The 15,488-nt window shown below is 34.7% G+C and overlaps 1 protein-coding gene across 1 annotated transcript; it reads right to left on the reverse strand.

The window, feature by feature from the left end:
• Positions 1-302: 302 nt before the first annotated feature.
• Lum (lumican) lies at positions 303-10,867 on the reverse strand. Its single transcript, XM_069989741.1, has 3 exons — positions 10,604-10,867; positions 7,278-8,164; positions 303-3,469 (listed from the first exon to the last, which is right to left on the reverse strand). The coding sequence occupies exons 2-3, from the start codon at positions 8,140-8,142 to the stop codon at positions 3,315-3,317; spliced, it is 1,020 nt and encodes a 339-aa protein (XP_069845842.1). The 5' UTR covers positions 8,143-8,164; positions 10,604-10,867; the 3' UTR covers positions 303-3,314.
• Between the last annotated feature and the right edge of the window lie 4,621 nt (positions 10,868-15,488).

A 15,488-nucleotide genomic window follows, 5' to 3' on the forward strand; every position in this document is an offset into this window, starting at 1 on the left:
TGTGGAATGGAACCCAGGGCCTCAGGCATGTAAGGCAAACGCTCTACCACTGAGCCACCTTCCCAGCCCCAGCTAGATATCTTTTAAAAGAAAATTTGTTTGCATGATGTTTGTACAATTGTCATATATATATGTATATTTATATATGTATATTTTATTGTAAAGATACTGTACAGAGGGGTTACAGTTATATGAATAAGGTAATGAGTACATTTCCTATCGAGCATTGTTACCCCCTCCTTTATTTTACCCCTACCATCCCTTCCCTCCCCACCTCCCCAACTCTTCCCTCTCCACCAAGTTGTAAAGCTCATTTTCAACATAGTGTCTTGTACATCTCAAGTACAATTGTTATATTATTTGCATTTTTAGTTCTGGTATAGTAATGCTGTTTCAGAGTTCCTTTAAATTAGAGAAACATTTTCTTGTACTGTGAGTCAATGTTATGCAAAGATTTATGATGGTTGCAAAACACAAGCAAAGAAAAAGCTAAGGCCTTCATTATGATAAAATTATAGCTACAGAAAAGCCAAAATCTAAAACTTAAATGATCACAAGGAAAAAACCAAAGTTACTGCTTTGTAAACCCAATCTTTTAAACTGTCCACTATTTCTAAAAACTTAGCTTTTACCAGGAAAAAAAATTGAACTAACGCACCAACATTCCTCTAGCTCATTTAGTGGTCTATTATTCATGTCTTTTTTTTATACATATTAGGGCATGATTATTCCTTACAAACCTCAATGTTTGAGTACATTATAGTTTTCCCTCACTAAAAAGACACAATCCAGCCCTAATTTTCACATAGGGACATTGAAAAGACAGACTTTTATTTTTTCCATTGCTTCTCCCCCTCACAGTAAGAGAACATAATTAAAACTGATTTTAGATCAGTCTTAGGAGAGGAAGAATTCTTATGTCTTATAGCTATAGCCATCTTCAGAACAATTAATTCAGAAAGTCATGGATTCAAAAGCATTGTCAGTAAGATAATCGTTAAGAACTTCTTAACGATTTAGGTCATTTTTCTTATTCCTTTCTTGAAATTTTAATAAAGTAAACTCTAAACCATCTATCCGTCTTGATAGTACACAAATTGGGAAAGTAGAGGAAAACAGAACATAGGCAAGGCAGGAGATGCTTCTGAGCAATTCTCGAGAAAAATGGGGTCAAGAAGAGACTCATGCTATTTTCTGTTGCTTGTTTTGAGAGGAAGATCTGGAACGCTTGAGAACATAAATGCATCTGAGTATGTCACAGGTAATATTTATTCTCATATATTTATGTTGTAAACAGCAGGCTTCTTTCTACAGTGATTCTCTAGAGAAAAGACCTTTCCTACTTTTTCACTGTTTAGGGCTTCTCTAGGTTTTGCTACCTTGACCATCATATCACATGATGGTTTTTACAAATGCCTGACACTGAGCACCCGTTAAATAATCCTACATGGATGCCATTTCAAACTGGAATCCTAGGCTTACATGAATGAATGGATCTGTATGTCTGGGACAGTGTGTCGGGTAATGTACATTTAGAAGACTGTCTTAACTGGATCCATACTAGAAAAACACTAATTATGTACTTGGAGAACACCATCCTCACTGGGATAATAATGGAAGAGCAGATAAGTAAGTCTTCAGATGTTTTCTCTTCTGTTACCTGCCTTGACTTAGCCCGGGACATACAGGGTAAACTGACAGCATCCCTCACATTGGTGTCCTGGGAAGACCATTGTCTCCACTGGAGGGAGGAGCTGTCCATAGAGCTAACTGTTGTCTCCATCAGATAGTTGTACAAAGGACATCAAATTTCCCTCATTATATAGGGAAGTACCACCTTCTAGTTAACTCTGTCCTAGCTGATCCACCTCAGGTGTAAATGTAATCACTATTTTAAATTAAAGTTATATTTTATAGACTTAATAATAACAGAATTTATTTTTGTTTTATTTTATTTCTCAGTAATGGGACTTAAACTCAGGACCTGGGCACTGTCCCTAAGTGTCTGTGCTCAAGGCTAGCGCTTTACAACTTCAACCACAGCTCCACTTCCAGCTTTGGGGAGATTAATTGGAAATAAAAGGCTCAGAGACTTTCCTGTCTGGACTGGCTTTGAACCATGATCCTCAGATCTCAGCCTCCTTAGTAGCTAAGATTAGAGGAATACACCACTAGCACCAGGAAACAAAGGTCTTTAAATATGTAGAGAGACTGCCAGCTGGAAGATTTCTTCTAAGCAATCTAGATGTAAAACTCATTTAACTCAACCCATTCTTGGTAAAGAGAATTTATAGTCCATTCTGTACTACCTCCTCCTTCTAAGAAATGGTTGTGACTTTTATATAGAGGGGCAGGAAATTATAATATTCCTCCTTCTGGTCTTATTGAAAGAAAATAATTTTTAAGTTCTTACAAGAAATGACTTGAGTGCTCCCATAGCTAAAGAAAACCACTTTTATGTAGAAAAATCCTGAGAGTCAAAGGTTAATCTCTTTCAGTGTACATCTTGCACATCTGCCAGCCAACTCAATTATAAATGATGACAGTGCTTTGGTAGTAGGACATTTTTACCTAAGACAAAGTCACTAAAAGCTTTCTCTTAAAACATGCAGAGATTCTTTTTATGAAGTTTATACTTGGGAGACTAGAGGTTCACAAGAATTCAAACACAGTGATGCCATTTGCTATGTTTTATTTTGCTATTGGCTTGTTAAAGATAACATGCAAATAATCAAAAAGAAACATACATATGACATAGAGTGAAAAATGATTCTAGAAAAGTTTTGCTAGGTAAGTATGCAAATTATTAATACTAAAAATACTTCTGTAGGTGCACATGACTTCATAAATTTTGTCGAATAATTTGGAAAAAAAGATTATTGTTCTTAAAATGTGCCACCTATTTTTCAACAAAAATGAACTTACCAAGGTAATTTGGCTCAAGTGAAGTAGGTATCAATACATATTATTCTATGCTTTTCTGTCCATTAAATTAAGATTCAGGGACTATCAAACTTAGCTGACTTCTATCTAACCAATGCAAAAGTGTTGCAGATCAATGGACAATAGAGATAGAAGAAACACTAAATTTATAAGTACAGTTTGCAATATGATGTCTATTTATGTGTGTGTGTTCTTGTGATGAAATAGGCCTGCTTTTCATCTTTCTCTTATTTAAAAACATGGTAAATGTTTACAAAACATTTTTCCTTATTATTTAAGACTCATGGAAGTAATAAACAGCAACAAACAATGAAAAGGATGAAAAATCCATCCACACAAGGAAAACCTAAGAGGCTTGGAAATGGAGGATATTAATTCACGGTGATTTCATTTGCTATACGTAGACATTCGTACATATCGGGAGGCAGACTGGATTGGGTGAGGGGATTGCCATCCAAACGCAAATGCTTGATCTTAGAATAGGATAATGGTCCCAGGATCTTACAGAAGCTCTTGACATCAAACTCTGAAAATTAAGAATTAGAAATATAAAGTTTAGTCAACTTTTTATTGTCTTAGTTTGAAACAACCACTTTAAAATGTTCAAATCTATAGTATTATAGAATAGAATGTCTCACTAAAATCATTTGTACTGTGTATCTTTGAAGTGAAAACCACTAAATCTCTAGTCTACTGAATGAGCTATAGTAATATTTAATATATACTAGTAATGGTAGAACAAGATATTGAATGGAATTTTTCAAAGGACAGAACACATTCATTATTAAGACTAGATTTCAGGCAGTCATTCAGGTAATGTGACTTATCTAAGAACTATTATGGTGTAATTCGTCTGACCTGAAGAAATAAATTGATGCTATTCTATGAACAACCTCACCAAATGAGCATTTTGGGTTTTGCACCTAAAAATAAGAGAGATTTAATAAGATTATCTCTTAAAAAATTGTTCCAGCAAACACACACTATGACAATGAACCAAAACCTCAAGACTAAAAATCTCAAAGCTCTGATGCCAGCATCATAGCCAATGGTCTTCTGTAGTTGAAAAGCTGCCATAAGTGAAAAGCTAATTTAGACTTTAATAAAATCTAAGACTATGCTGAATGAAGTAACTATATGAAGACATATAAACTTTGCATGTGGGTCTAAGTCTATTCAAGTTAACCTTATTATATCCTTAGTCTTGTTTACTTTCATTCTCAATTGCTTCAGAAGAGATTCAGTACAATGTTCTTATTTCCTATGTGATACTCAAGTAACTCAGACTTCTACAAAAGCAGAAATGATCATGTATAAGATTTTTTGGAGATTCTATCTCTGCTTTTTATCCATTAGCTGGCATTGAAACACTTAGGTTTTCTTTTCATCTAATATATGCATATAGATACAGAATGTATAGAAAGAATTAAAATATCAAAAGTTTTGGCTTTATAGTTGGTTCTATATCTGTATAAATGTGGGCTCCTCACTTGTTGATTCAACAAACCATAGACCAGAACTATTTGGAAAATAATTGCAATTGTGATGAACATGTACACTCCCTTACTGGGTTATATAGATGGCATTTATATTGTACTTAAATTATAAGTAATCTGAGGTATTTTAGGGTGTGTGGAACAATGTATACATTATATACAACTACCACACTATTTTGTCTTAGGAATATAAGCGTGTGTGTATGTGTGTTTTCTTTTCCACAAGGAATTCTAGAACTGTTCCTTCACTGTAATGGAGTACAATTATGTATTACTTTATAATGGACATTAATGTAATATTGGAAATTAAAACTAGGGGCCCAATTATATTAAGAGAAAATAGTTAATAGGTATATATCATTATTACCTGGAAAAATAACCTAAATTGAATAGATGCTTGCCAATATAAGTAGGAAAATAACTGATTAAATGACAAAGATTGTAAGGAACAAAGGTATTTATTTACATTACATTTCTAAACGATCTCAATCTGCTGAGCACTGTGATGCCCACCTAGGATTAGCATTGACTGTCTGCTAGCCTTCCTCCTCTCTGCCACCTTACTTATCTCCTACACTGTTTCTTTCATCCTTCGTTCATACCGTGAATAGCAGTAAAGGGATTCCCATCTACATCCTTCTTGCCATTTCAGAGAAAGAAGTTTTGCAACTGCAACTAACTTCTACTCACCAAATCTAATGGATTTTCAGCTGTCAACCATCCTAAACCTTTTGTCATTTTGTTTTCTATTAGAGTATCTTTTCTCTAACTGCAACTGTTCAAAAAATGAGATCCTACATGGAAAAATTTATAACAGAAACTGTAGAAGTTAAGCTGTGTTAGCATAATGTTTGTTCATGGGATAGTCAAACAGTCTAAAAACTTCACCTTGTTGACTTCCAAGAAACAACAAAATAGACTATTTGAGGGCTGGGAATGTGGCTTAATGGTAGAATGTTTGCTTAGCATGCATGAAACCCTGGGTTCCATTCCTCAGTACCTCATACACAGAAAAAGCCAGAAGTGGCACTGTGTCTCAAGTAGTAGAGTTCTAGCCTGGAACAAAAGAAGTTCAGGGACAGTGCTCAGGCCCTGAGTTCAAGACCCAGGACTCGGAAAAAAAATGTATATATATATATATATATATATATATATATATATATATATATATATATATATATACTCAAATAGCATATATACTAGTATATATATATTATATATATATACTAGTATTACTACTATATATATAAACTAGTATATATTATATATTATATATATTTCATACATATTATATATAATGTATCATATGTATTATATATAATTATATAATATAATATAATATAATTATATAATATATAGTATAATATATACTAGTAATACTAGTATATATACTTGTAATATATTATTACATATTATATAGTAATATATATTACTAGTATATATACTAATATTATATATACTATATATTATATATTATATAATATATATTATATATGCTAGTATATATTATATATTATTGTAATGCATATTATATGATATATATTATATAAGTACATATACTAGTATATATTATATATTATATATGTCATGTATATTATATATAATATATTATACATTATATAATATATTATATATACTTATATACATACTCAAATAGTATGTATATAAGTATATATAATATAATATATAGTACATATAGAGTATATATTAGTATATATAATATACACAGTATATATACTTATGTATATACTATTTGAGTATATATACATACACACATATATATATATATATATATATATATAATATTTGAGTTGAACACTCGGCCTTCCCAGGATCTACATGGAATTACTGGAAAACTGACATATAGTGAATGTGCAATGTAAATGGTGATACCCACATTTAATTCAGTATGGCAGCTGCATCCACTTTTATCAGACAAAGATGGTCAAGTTCAATAGATCAATTTGCAGCTATAATTGCTTTAAAGTTTTTGTTGGTGTTTAAAGGGAATAGCACATTTAAACATCTTTATTCCTGAATCATGTATTCTTTATTCTTTCACAGACTAAGAATAAGACAGGAAATGATGGGCTTGAATTTCCCACTTGAATCTGCTCTCCTACCCTGAAAGGTACCACAGAAAAGTACATAAACAGCCCACATAGATCAGGTTAAGTTCCATCCAAGTCTTCAATGAAAAATCAAAGAAGGTAGCAAAAGAAAAGGAGAAAGTGATAAATTTAAAGGAAAGACAGGAAGTTAAGTAAAAGAAAAGCAGCTCTGGGGTGCTTCATTATCATCAGAACATTGTATCTGCCTCTTATATCATAGTATGTGGGAGAGGGGATGGTGGCCATGTTAGAATAGTAGCATGTGGAGCTCCCACATGAAGGACATGAGTTTCTTTGATCTGCTCTGTAAGTTAGTGGGAGGCAGGTTTAAAAACCTCTGCCAGAGATTCCAGCCTGAGCTTTTCTGTTCCTTTCTGCAGCTAGATCTTACCAAGAAATTAATGTAAGACACAAATCTCTAAGTCATCAAAGAAGACTGACAGGTAAACAGCACGATATAATTCAGCAGAACCAATTATTCCAGAATATCAAATTTGAAGACATTGGCAATTAAATTTGATGATCTATATTGCTCTTCATCTGGATACTCCAAAGAGAGAAAGAGTTGAGTATACAATGGAGCTAAGTTCTATATTTACAGGAGAAAGATAATACTGTCTTTTTCACTTATTTGTTATTGAATGGAATCAGAGGCAATGTGTGTGTTGCACGGCTGAGGAATTTGAAAACTTGAGGATATGTCAGTCAAACCTTGTGTTCTACTTACTTTCAATTTGGTTGACTTCCAGGTAATAGTTTTCCAGGTTTTCGTTCACTGTTGGTATGCTTTTAAGCTTATTGTAGGAGAGATCCAGCTCCAGCAGGGATGATACATTAAAGGAATTGCCAGGTATTCCTCCATCTGCCAGCTCATTGTGAGATAAACGCAGGTACTGCAGCCCACTAAAACGCTTGAAATACTCATCTGGGATGTTGCTGATCTTGTTGTTATCTAAGTAAAGAGTTAGAAGGGATGCTGGGAGACCAGAAGGTAGTTTGCTCATCTGATTGAAGCTCAAGTCAAGGTACTCAAGTGATTTAAGGCCTTTTAGGGAAGACGAAACGCTGTCTTCTTTGAGCTGATTGTGTTGAAGGTGGACAAAGGTCAGGTTTACCAGTCCATCAAAGGAGCCCAGCTTTGCAATCTTGTTATGAGTAAGCTGCAGGTCCTCTAGAGACTTAGGAAGTGGACCAACAGACTCTGTCAGATTGTTGTAGTTGATATGCAGTTTCTTTAATTGTTTCAGTCTAGAGAAGACTTTTCCTTTCATCTTGGAATTTTCTAGAAGGTTGTGATCTAGAATGAGCCACTGCAGATCAGTCACATTCTCAAAGGCTTTTTCATCGATATGGTCAATTTGGTTGTTTCTAAGGTAAAGGTACTTGATTCCAGGAGGCACCATAGGCACACTTTTTAACTTCAGCTCATCACAGTACATGGCTGTTGGATAGCTATGAGGGCAGTTACATTCTGGGGCACAGTTTGGTGACGGTTGCCCATAAATGAATGCAGGGGAATCATAATCATAGTAGTAACTACCAATGGCACCACTGATCAATACCAAGAGTAGGGTGACTGCAGTTAGATTCATTTTCTGTTAAGTGTTGTGAAGCCTGAAGTAGGAACATAAATTATTAGAAATTAGTATAGCTCCGGGGAGAAAGACATTCAATTGACAATATTAACTTCATTAGTGAAGGTACATCTCATTTAAAAAAAAAAACAAAAAAAAACCATCTTGCACTTTGACATTGCCCTTTTCAATACATCTGAAATATGTTTTTGCTGACTTTAGAATTGTACTCATGTCCTTATTTATGTAACTGTAACCCCTGTGTACATCACCTTTACAATCAAATAAAAAATTTAAAAAAGAATATTTGATTGAAGAATAGCCTCAAGGGTGCACAGTTAACAACTCTTGAGAACAAGTCTCAGGTAAGAGTGAATGCAAGTGTGCCCCCTTCTGGACATAATCGGTGTAACTGTGCCAGTCCATTTTCCTTAGGTTCTTGCTTTAAGTACCCTCCTACAGTTTCTGGGTAGTGCCCATTGTCCACCATGTCATTGCTACACAACATCTCTCAAAACCAGAAGAAATGAAAATGAGAAGACAATTGCAAACTGTGCACTGAACCCTACCATTCAACCTAATTAAAATGCCTCATTAAGAAGATCCTTACTGGGAACCTAGGCCATCTGTGGTTCTCCCTGGAAGAAAGCTGTACTTATCCCATGTGAAGTGGAGAGGGCAGAGGTTATATTCCTTTAGATAGGGTATTGTTGCTGCTTCTAGGGAAGGAAAGCTGAGTTCTTGGTAGGGATGAGTGTTTATGTTATTCGAGTTTTATTCCATGTTCCATGCTTTGAAACACATAACAAAACTCTGTTCTGAAATAAATATTTCACAAATTAACATCAGAAAAGCAAGCATTTATTAATCAGAAAAAATTGCCAACTATTCTGAGACTTATTAAATCTAAAAGGAGATTCAAGTCTTAGAGGAAAAAATATTCTTTCATGGCTTTTACAATAAAGTTCCTCTCACTCTAAGTAACTCCTATGTGTTCTAACTTCTTATCACCAAAATCTCAGGTAGCATTATTTGCCATTTATCCAGATTTTAGATTTCAGTGGCCTCACAGAATAGAAGAGGGAAAGATTAGGGAAGGATTCAACTGAGAACATGTATTTAAAGTAACTTAGAACTGTTATACAAACATTTCTAAGATGAAAATTAGTAAAGAACACTTTCACTGTGTGAAGGATATGCACATTCAGCAGGGTAGGTGAAAGAAAATGATAATATAGATTTTTGTAGAGGGAAGAGCTCTGGAGAAGTTGCCAGTCCCTGGAGAGAAGTTATAGCTGGGAAGTGAATCAACATGCTTGTAGTTGGCACCATCTGGTGTATTTTGCTACAAGAAATATGACACAAGTGTTTGGATCCTGTTAGGAATAAGTAGGATTTAGGAGATAAGGAATTTTACACCCATATTACTTTCTTTCACTTGGAATTATAAGAAAATTTATTAGCTGAAACATTCAAGACATGTTTTTAGAAATACTTCACATGCTCACATAAGTTGCAATCAGATTTCTAACAACTTATTCCCAAATATTATGGTGAAGTTACTTAATTTAATTCACAGGACTTGGACTTGCCAGTTGCAAGGCACTGAAAATGATGATTTATTCATAGGATTCTTTGCAAGTTACATATTTGTCTTGTTCTGTTAATAAGCATCTACTTTTGGTAATTAATTATGCACCCAAATAGTCATGGCAGTGATATAATGTGAGCATTGAATAGTAACCAGAAGTGCTTCCATAATTTTTTGGCAGAGTAAAGCGAAGGCTCTGAATTCAAAGAGAGTTTGTAACCATACAATGCCTCTACTATGAGGCAAAAGCACACTGAACTTTTCCCAATGTTTTCAAATACCTGTGGCTGTAGAAGAAATGCTTTTTGCTCAAGGGGAACTATTTCTCAGAATTTCTTTAAAAGATGTCCCTTAAAACCTACATCCAAAACATACGAATTTTTTAAAGTTAACAAAAGAAAAACAAGCAATCTGTCAGAGCGATTAGATCGTTTAGCTAGCATTTTCTAAAACTGAGTATTTATCATAAACTTTAACAAATGGTAATGGCATGGTACCAACATGTGAACTTCTGATTGAAATGACCATTCTTTGCTTCAAAATTAGTTCTCAACTGTCCTAACATAGACAACTAATTAGCATAAAGACAACACAGTTTCATCTTCCTATCTATCCAATGCATCTAGTTTATGTTCTTATTCTAACTTGCAGTAGTTTATAGCTTCTTTTGCAAATCAACACAGTCCCATCTAAAGTTTATCTGAAATCCATACATCATGGGAGAGCACAGCAAAAGTAGAAGGTGAAAGTAAATACTCAAAATTGTGGCTCTGCTGTTGAATAGCAACTGGCAAAGTTCCTCTGGAACTTTTGCTCTTCTTGTTACAAGAAATATTGTCCCAAACAGCCAGTATCCTCTGGACTATAGTTAAAACAGCCAGCACTTACCTTACTGTCCTGACACTGCTTCCCTTAACTCTTAAAACAGATGCACTGGGGACAAGAATCCACCAATATATGCTGTGAACTCAGGATAGAGCTGCTTGCCAGATCCTCAGTGATACAAGAGCTGAGGAGGGTGTGTGTGTGGGGGGGGGGAGACCAGCCCAGTCACGCCAGTCTCTGAATAGAGTTATGTCATTGTGGGGCTCTTGTGGTGTGGCATACAAATTCTGCTCTCTAACGAAGTGCAGGTGGACGGGGTGAGCAAGAACAGCCCAGCTCATTCCCTATGGAACAGGGAGAGAGAGAGAGGGAGAGGGAGAGAGGGAGAGAGAGAGAGAGAGAGAGAGAGAGAGAGAGAGAGAGAGAGAGAGAGAGAGAGAGAGAGAGAGAGAGAGAGAGAGAGAGAGAGAGAGAGAGAGAGAGAGAGAGAGAGAGAGAGAGAGAGAGAGGTGCTTAACTAGTTGAAATACCATAGCTTTTAACCAAACATTGAATCCTGCCCCCAAAGGAGACAACAGAATGATAATGTTTCTCTTAAAAACTTCTTGACACCGTGTCTGTCTTTCCTTACTTTTATGTTCGTGTGAAGTTCTCATAAATCATAATTAGAGCAAATATTTTCAAAAAATGCAAATGAGTATACTTAGAGAACTTGAATCAAATCTTTTCTGCTCTATCATTTGTGATATCTATCATTCGTGATCATGTCTGGATTTGCTTTGACTTTCTTCTACCTTGGAAGCAATTTATGTTAATATGTAAAATACGAAAAATGCTTTACTAATGCAAACAATAAACACCAGCATTTCCATTTAACTTCTTACATGAAGGGAACTGATTTTTGTGCTGCTCAGATCTGGAAATCATCAGCAATGTCTGGCCTGTTTCTCATTTATGGATTTTTCCCCAAACTTTACATGCAGATATCATTCTATAGCTTAATGCCAAAAAGTTTAAAACAACAAAGAAAAACATTAAGGAATGCTAAAAATATCACAAGACAATAATCTTTCATTCTGTCATCATGTGTTCTTTGATTTTTTTTTTCAAAGCTAAAAGTTGTCCAAAGTTATAGGCTCCCATAGGCCTAGTTTCATAGATCTATGCATGTCAGTCCTGATGCATTTTAGCAATAGAGAAATCTATCAAGTACTTATCTATTTGATGCTTTAACTGTAAAGCTGAATTTAGAAGATGTTGAGACCAAAATTGTTTATTTCCTCATGTTTACAAAAACTCTTAGGCAAGATATTTTAGTATGAGTTACCACATATAATTCTTCTAATATATCTTAAATATTTTTTAGCATGGAAACCTATGCAAAGTTATTCTCCATGACCACTGTCAGATTTACTTTAAAAATAGAAAAAAATGCCCAATTTTGTAATAGTATAGTTGAAAAACAAAACATATTCTCTTTGAAAGTAACTTCTAGTATTTGAAAATAATGCCTAAGCATAAAAATTTACTATTATTATTTTTGAAAATTATCGAAAGATGGAAATATTATAACAAGGGAAATGAATGAATTTAAGAAGAATTAGGATTAAAAGACAAATGGACAAATCAAATTAAATTAAGTGGATTTGTTATAAGTTTGATTAAAAAACTCTAAATTACTTAGAGCACATCTCTATAATATGAGATTTCTTTGAAAATTTTCAGTTACATATTCTTTTTTTAGAAGTTTTTTATTGTGAAAATACCATACAGAGGGGTTACAATTACATGAACAAGGTAATGAGTACATTTCTTATCAAGCATTGTTACCTTCTCCTTTGTTTTTCCCCTTCTATCCCTGCCCTCCCATCTTTACAACTGCACTTCACCCCTGCCTCCCCCCCAAAGTTGTAAAGCTTGTTTTCGGACATAGCATCTTATACATTGCATTGTGGCAATGGGTCAGCCTGTATCCCTATTTAAACAATTTGTTTTTTTCCCTACCCCTCCCCAAATTATACCAACATCAAATACAGTGAAAACAGGGGTTATACCATGGCGGAGGAACATACAAAGCAACAAAAAAATCACCTTATAAATACGTTAGAAACAATAGCAAGATAGAAAAAATCACTTGTGTCCTTATCTTGGGGTTCCTTTCACCTAACATCATCTTATCTGACCTTTTCTGCTTGTCTCAGACTGAAATTTTCTTAATAGAGACCCAGAAACACAACAAATCAAAGAAAGGTTGGAGAAATGGGATTGCATGAAGCTGCAGAGCTTCTGCATGGCAAAGGACATAGCTAGCAAGATCAATAGAAAGCCCATGGATTGGGTGAAGATCTTCACTAGCCATACAATGGACAAGAGTCTCATATCTAAAATATACCTGGAACTCAAAAAATTAAATCCCCCAAAAACAAATCCTCAAAGAAACAACTGTCCAATAAATAAGTGGGCTAAAGACTTAAAGAGAAACTTCTCTGAAGAGGAAATAAGAATGGCCAATAGACACATGAAGTGCTCAACCTCTCTAGCCATAAAAGAAATGCAAGTCAAAACAACACTGAGATACCACCTCATCCCAGTTAGAATGGCTATAATCAAGAACTCTTAACAACAACAGATGCTGGAGGGGATGTGGACAGAAGGGAACCTTACTTCATTGTTGGTGGGAATGTAAACTTGTTCAACCACTTTGAAAAGCAGTATGGAGGTTCCTCAAAAGACTTCACATAGATCTCCCCTATGATCCAGCAATCCCACTTTTGGGCATTTACCCAAATGATCACAAACAAGACCATACTAAAGCTACCAGCACGACTATGTTTATTGCAACATTATTTACCATAGCTAAGATATGGAACCAACCCAGATGCCCCTCAGTAGATGAATGGATCAAGAAAATGTGGTATATATACACACTGGAATTCTATGCCTCTATCAGAAAGAATGACATTGCCCCATTTATTAGGAAATGGAAAGCCTTGGAAAAATTATATTAAGTGAAGCCAGGCCCAAAGAAACATAGGTCCTATGGTCTCCCTTATTTGCAATAAGTGGTATATGTCTGAGACAAGCAGTTACATACTCTTGAATTTTTCCATCTTTTTTCAGCTAGTAGGGGGTTTGAACTCAGGGAGTCATGCTCTTACTTAGCTTTTCTAATCAAGGCTGGCTTTCTGTCATGAGAGTCACAGCTCCACTTGTGACTTTTTGCTGGTTAATTGAAGGTAAAAGTCTCATGGACTTTCTACCTGGGCTGACTTTGAACCATGATGCTCATCTCTCAGCCTTCTGAGTTGGTATGATTATTGGTGTAAGCCACTGGTGCCCAGCTCTTAAATACTTCTTTATAAAGCAATAAATAAAAGTCTGGGAAGCTGGTGCTATCAATATATACATTTAATAGAAACCAGCATTCTGAGAACAATAAATTTAATAGCTTTGTACATTTGAAGTCAAATGGCATGTTTTCTAGATCTATGATGAAGAATTAACATTAATATTTATAGCAAATCTTCTATATTCCATGCTATTTCTCAGAATTTTCACATATTACTTTAAATTTCATATGATAAAAATCTTTGTAATATGTGTTACTATGTTTTCAGAAGTAGAAGCAGAAACTAGGGAGATAGAAATAATTTGCTAAATGTCATCCTGAGGGTATTTGAGGCTGAGCATGTTTTATCCAGAGAGATTATCATGGTGGAATTGTAACCCACACCTAAGAATTAGAGCCCCTATTATGTGATATCAGCAGGGATGCTGAAAAACACTGAAACTATTGCATCCATCACATTTGGAACCCAACCCTGGAAATAAAGACCCAGGGTCTCCGGAGCTTCTGTGTCACCCCTCAGCTGACAGAGCTTTTATATCCAAGACTAGGATGGAAGAAGGGATTCTAAAGCAGCAAAACAACCCAGGATTTCTGGAAACTAAATTTCTTCAAGCAACTTTCAGGAGTGGAAAAAAAAGAAAGAGGTCTAATCTTGATCCTTTTGTGATTTCATGGATCACTGGATGTTACACATGAAAAGAGCATAATGAAAACCACCAATATACTGTTTGCAAAGGGAGGATGAGGAAGAGAGGAATGGGCCTAGGATGGAGAAAGCAAATTTGTTTCAAGAGCATGGTGAGCAATATGGAAATATTACTGAGACCCTCTCATTCTACAAAAGTATGCTCATTCTAAAAGTAAGATTAAAAACGGTAAGAGGACTATTTGAATATGAATGGACATAAACAATAGCATTTATGTAATGCCCTTAGCATAGTATTTTGTAAAATATGAATGATTAATATTGGCATGATTTGTGCTTTACAGTTCTTATAACTCAACATTTACTCTTCTTACTTCATCAGAGTCCTAGAACTATAGAATTGGAATGAATCTGAGATGATGGGTTGTATTAAACAGATTCACCCAAATCTTTTGCCAGTATCTTGACTCTCATGTGAAAGATAAAGCTAATATGCTAGGAATGTTCTGAGATTGTAGGATTTTTTTTTCCTTTTTTCTTTTTATCTTCTGGGTGGATTGGTTGTATTTTAGGTTTCCTGCAGTCTGAATGTAGAGAATGAGGACTTTAATCTATGAATGTGACATTATCTGCAGTCATTGAATGTGATGAACTGCATAGATAGTTCCTAGTCACAGAAAATAAAATATTATTTTACACATTCAAACTCACATTTTCCTTTTCACGTTTTCCTTTGTTACACATTCAAAGTACTATGTTTCAGCAGATTTTAAAAAATATAAATATAAAATATAAAAGAAGAAAGAGTTTTAGTACACTTGGAGAATATTTTTAAGAGAAAACACAATAATGTCCTATCCCAGAATAGCTCATCTGTGGGTTCTTCTGAGTGTGTAGGTGTACACAAACACCAAGTGTGGATTTCACAGAAATAATATAGCACTGGTAGTTCT

This window comes from Dipodomys merriami, unplaced genomic scaffold, assembly GCF_024711535.1.
Source record: "Dipodomys merriami isolate MVZ:Mamm:240054 unplaced genomic scaffold, mDipMer1.0.p SCAF_10, whole genome shotgun sequence".
NCBI lineage: Eukaryota > Metazoa > Chordata > Mammalia > Rodentia > Heteromyidae > Dipodomys > Dipodomys merriami.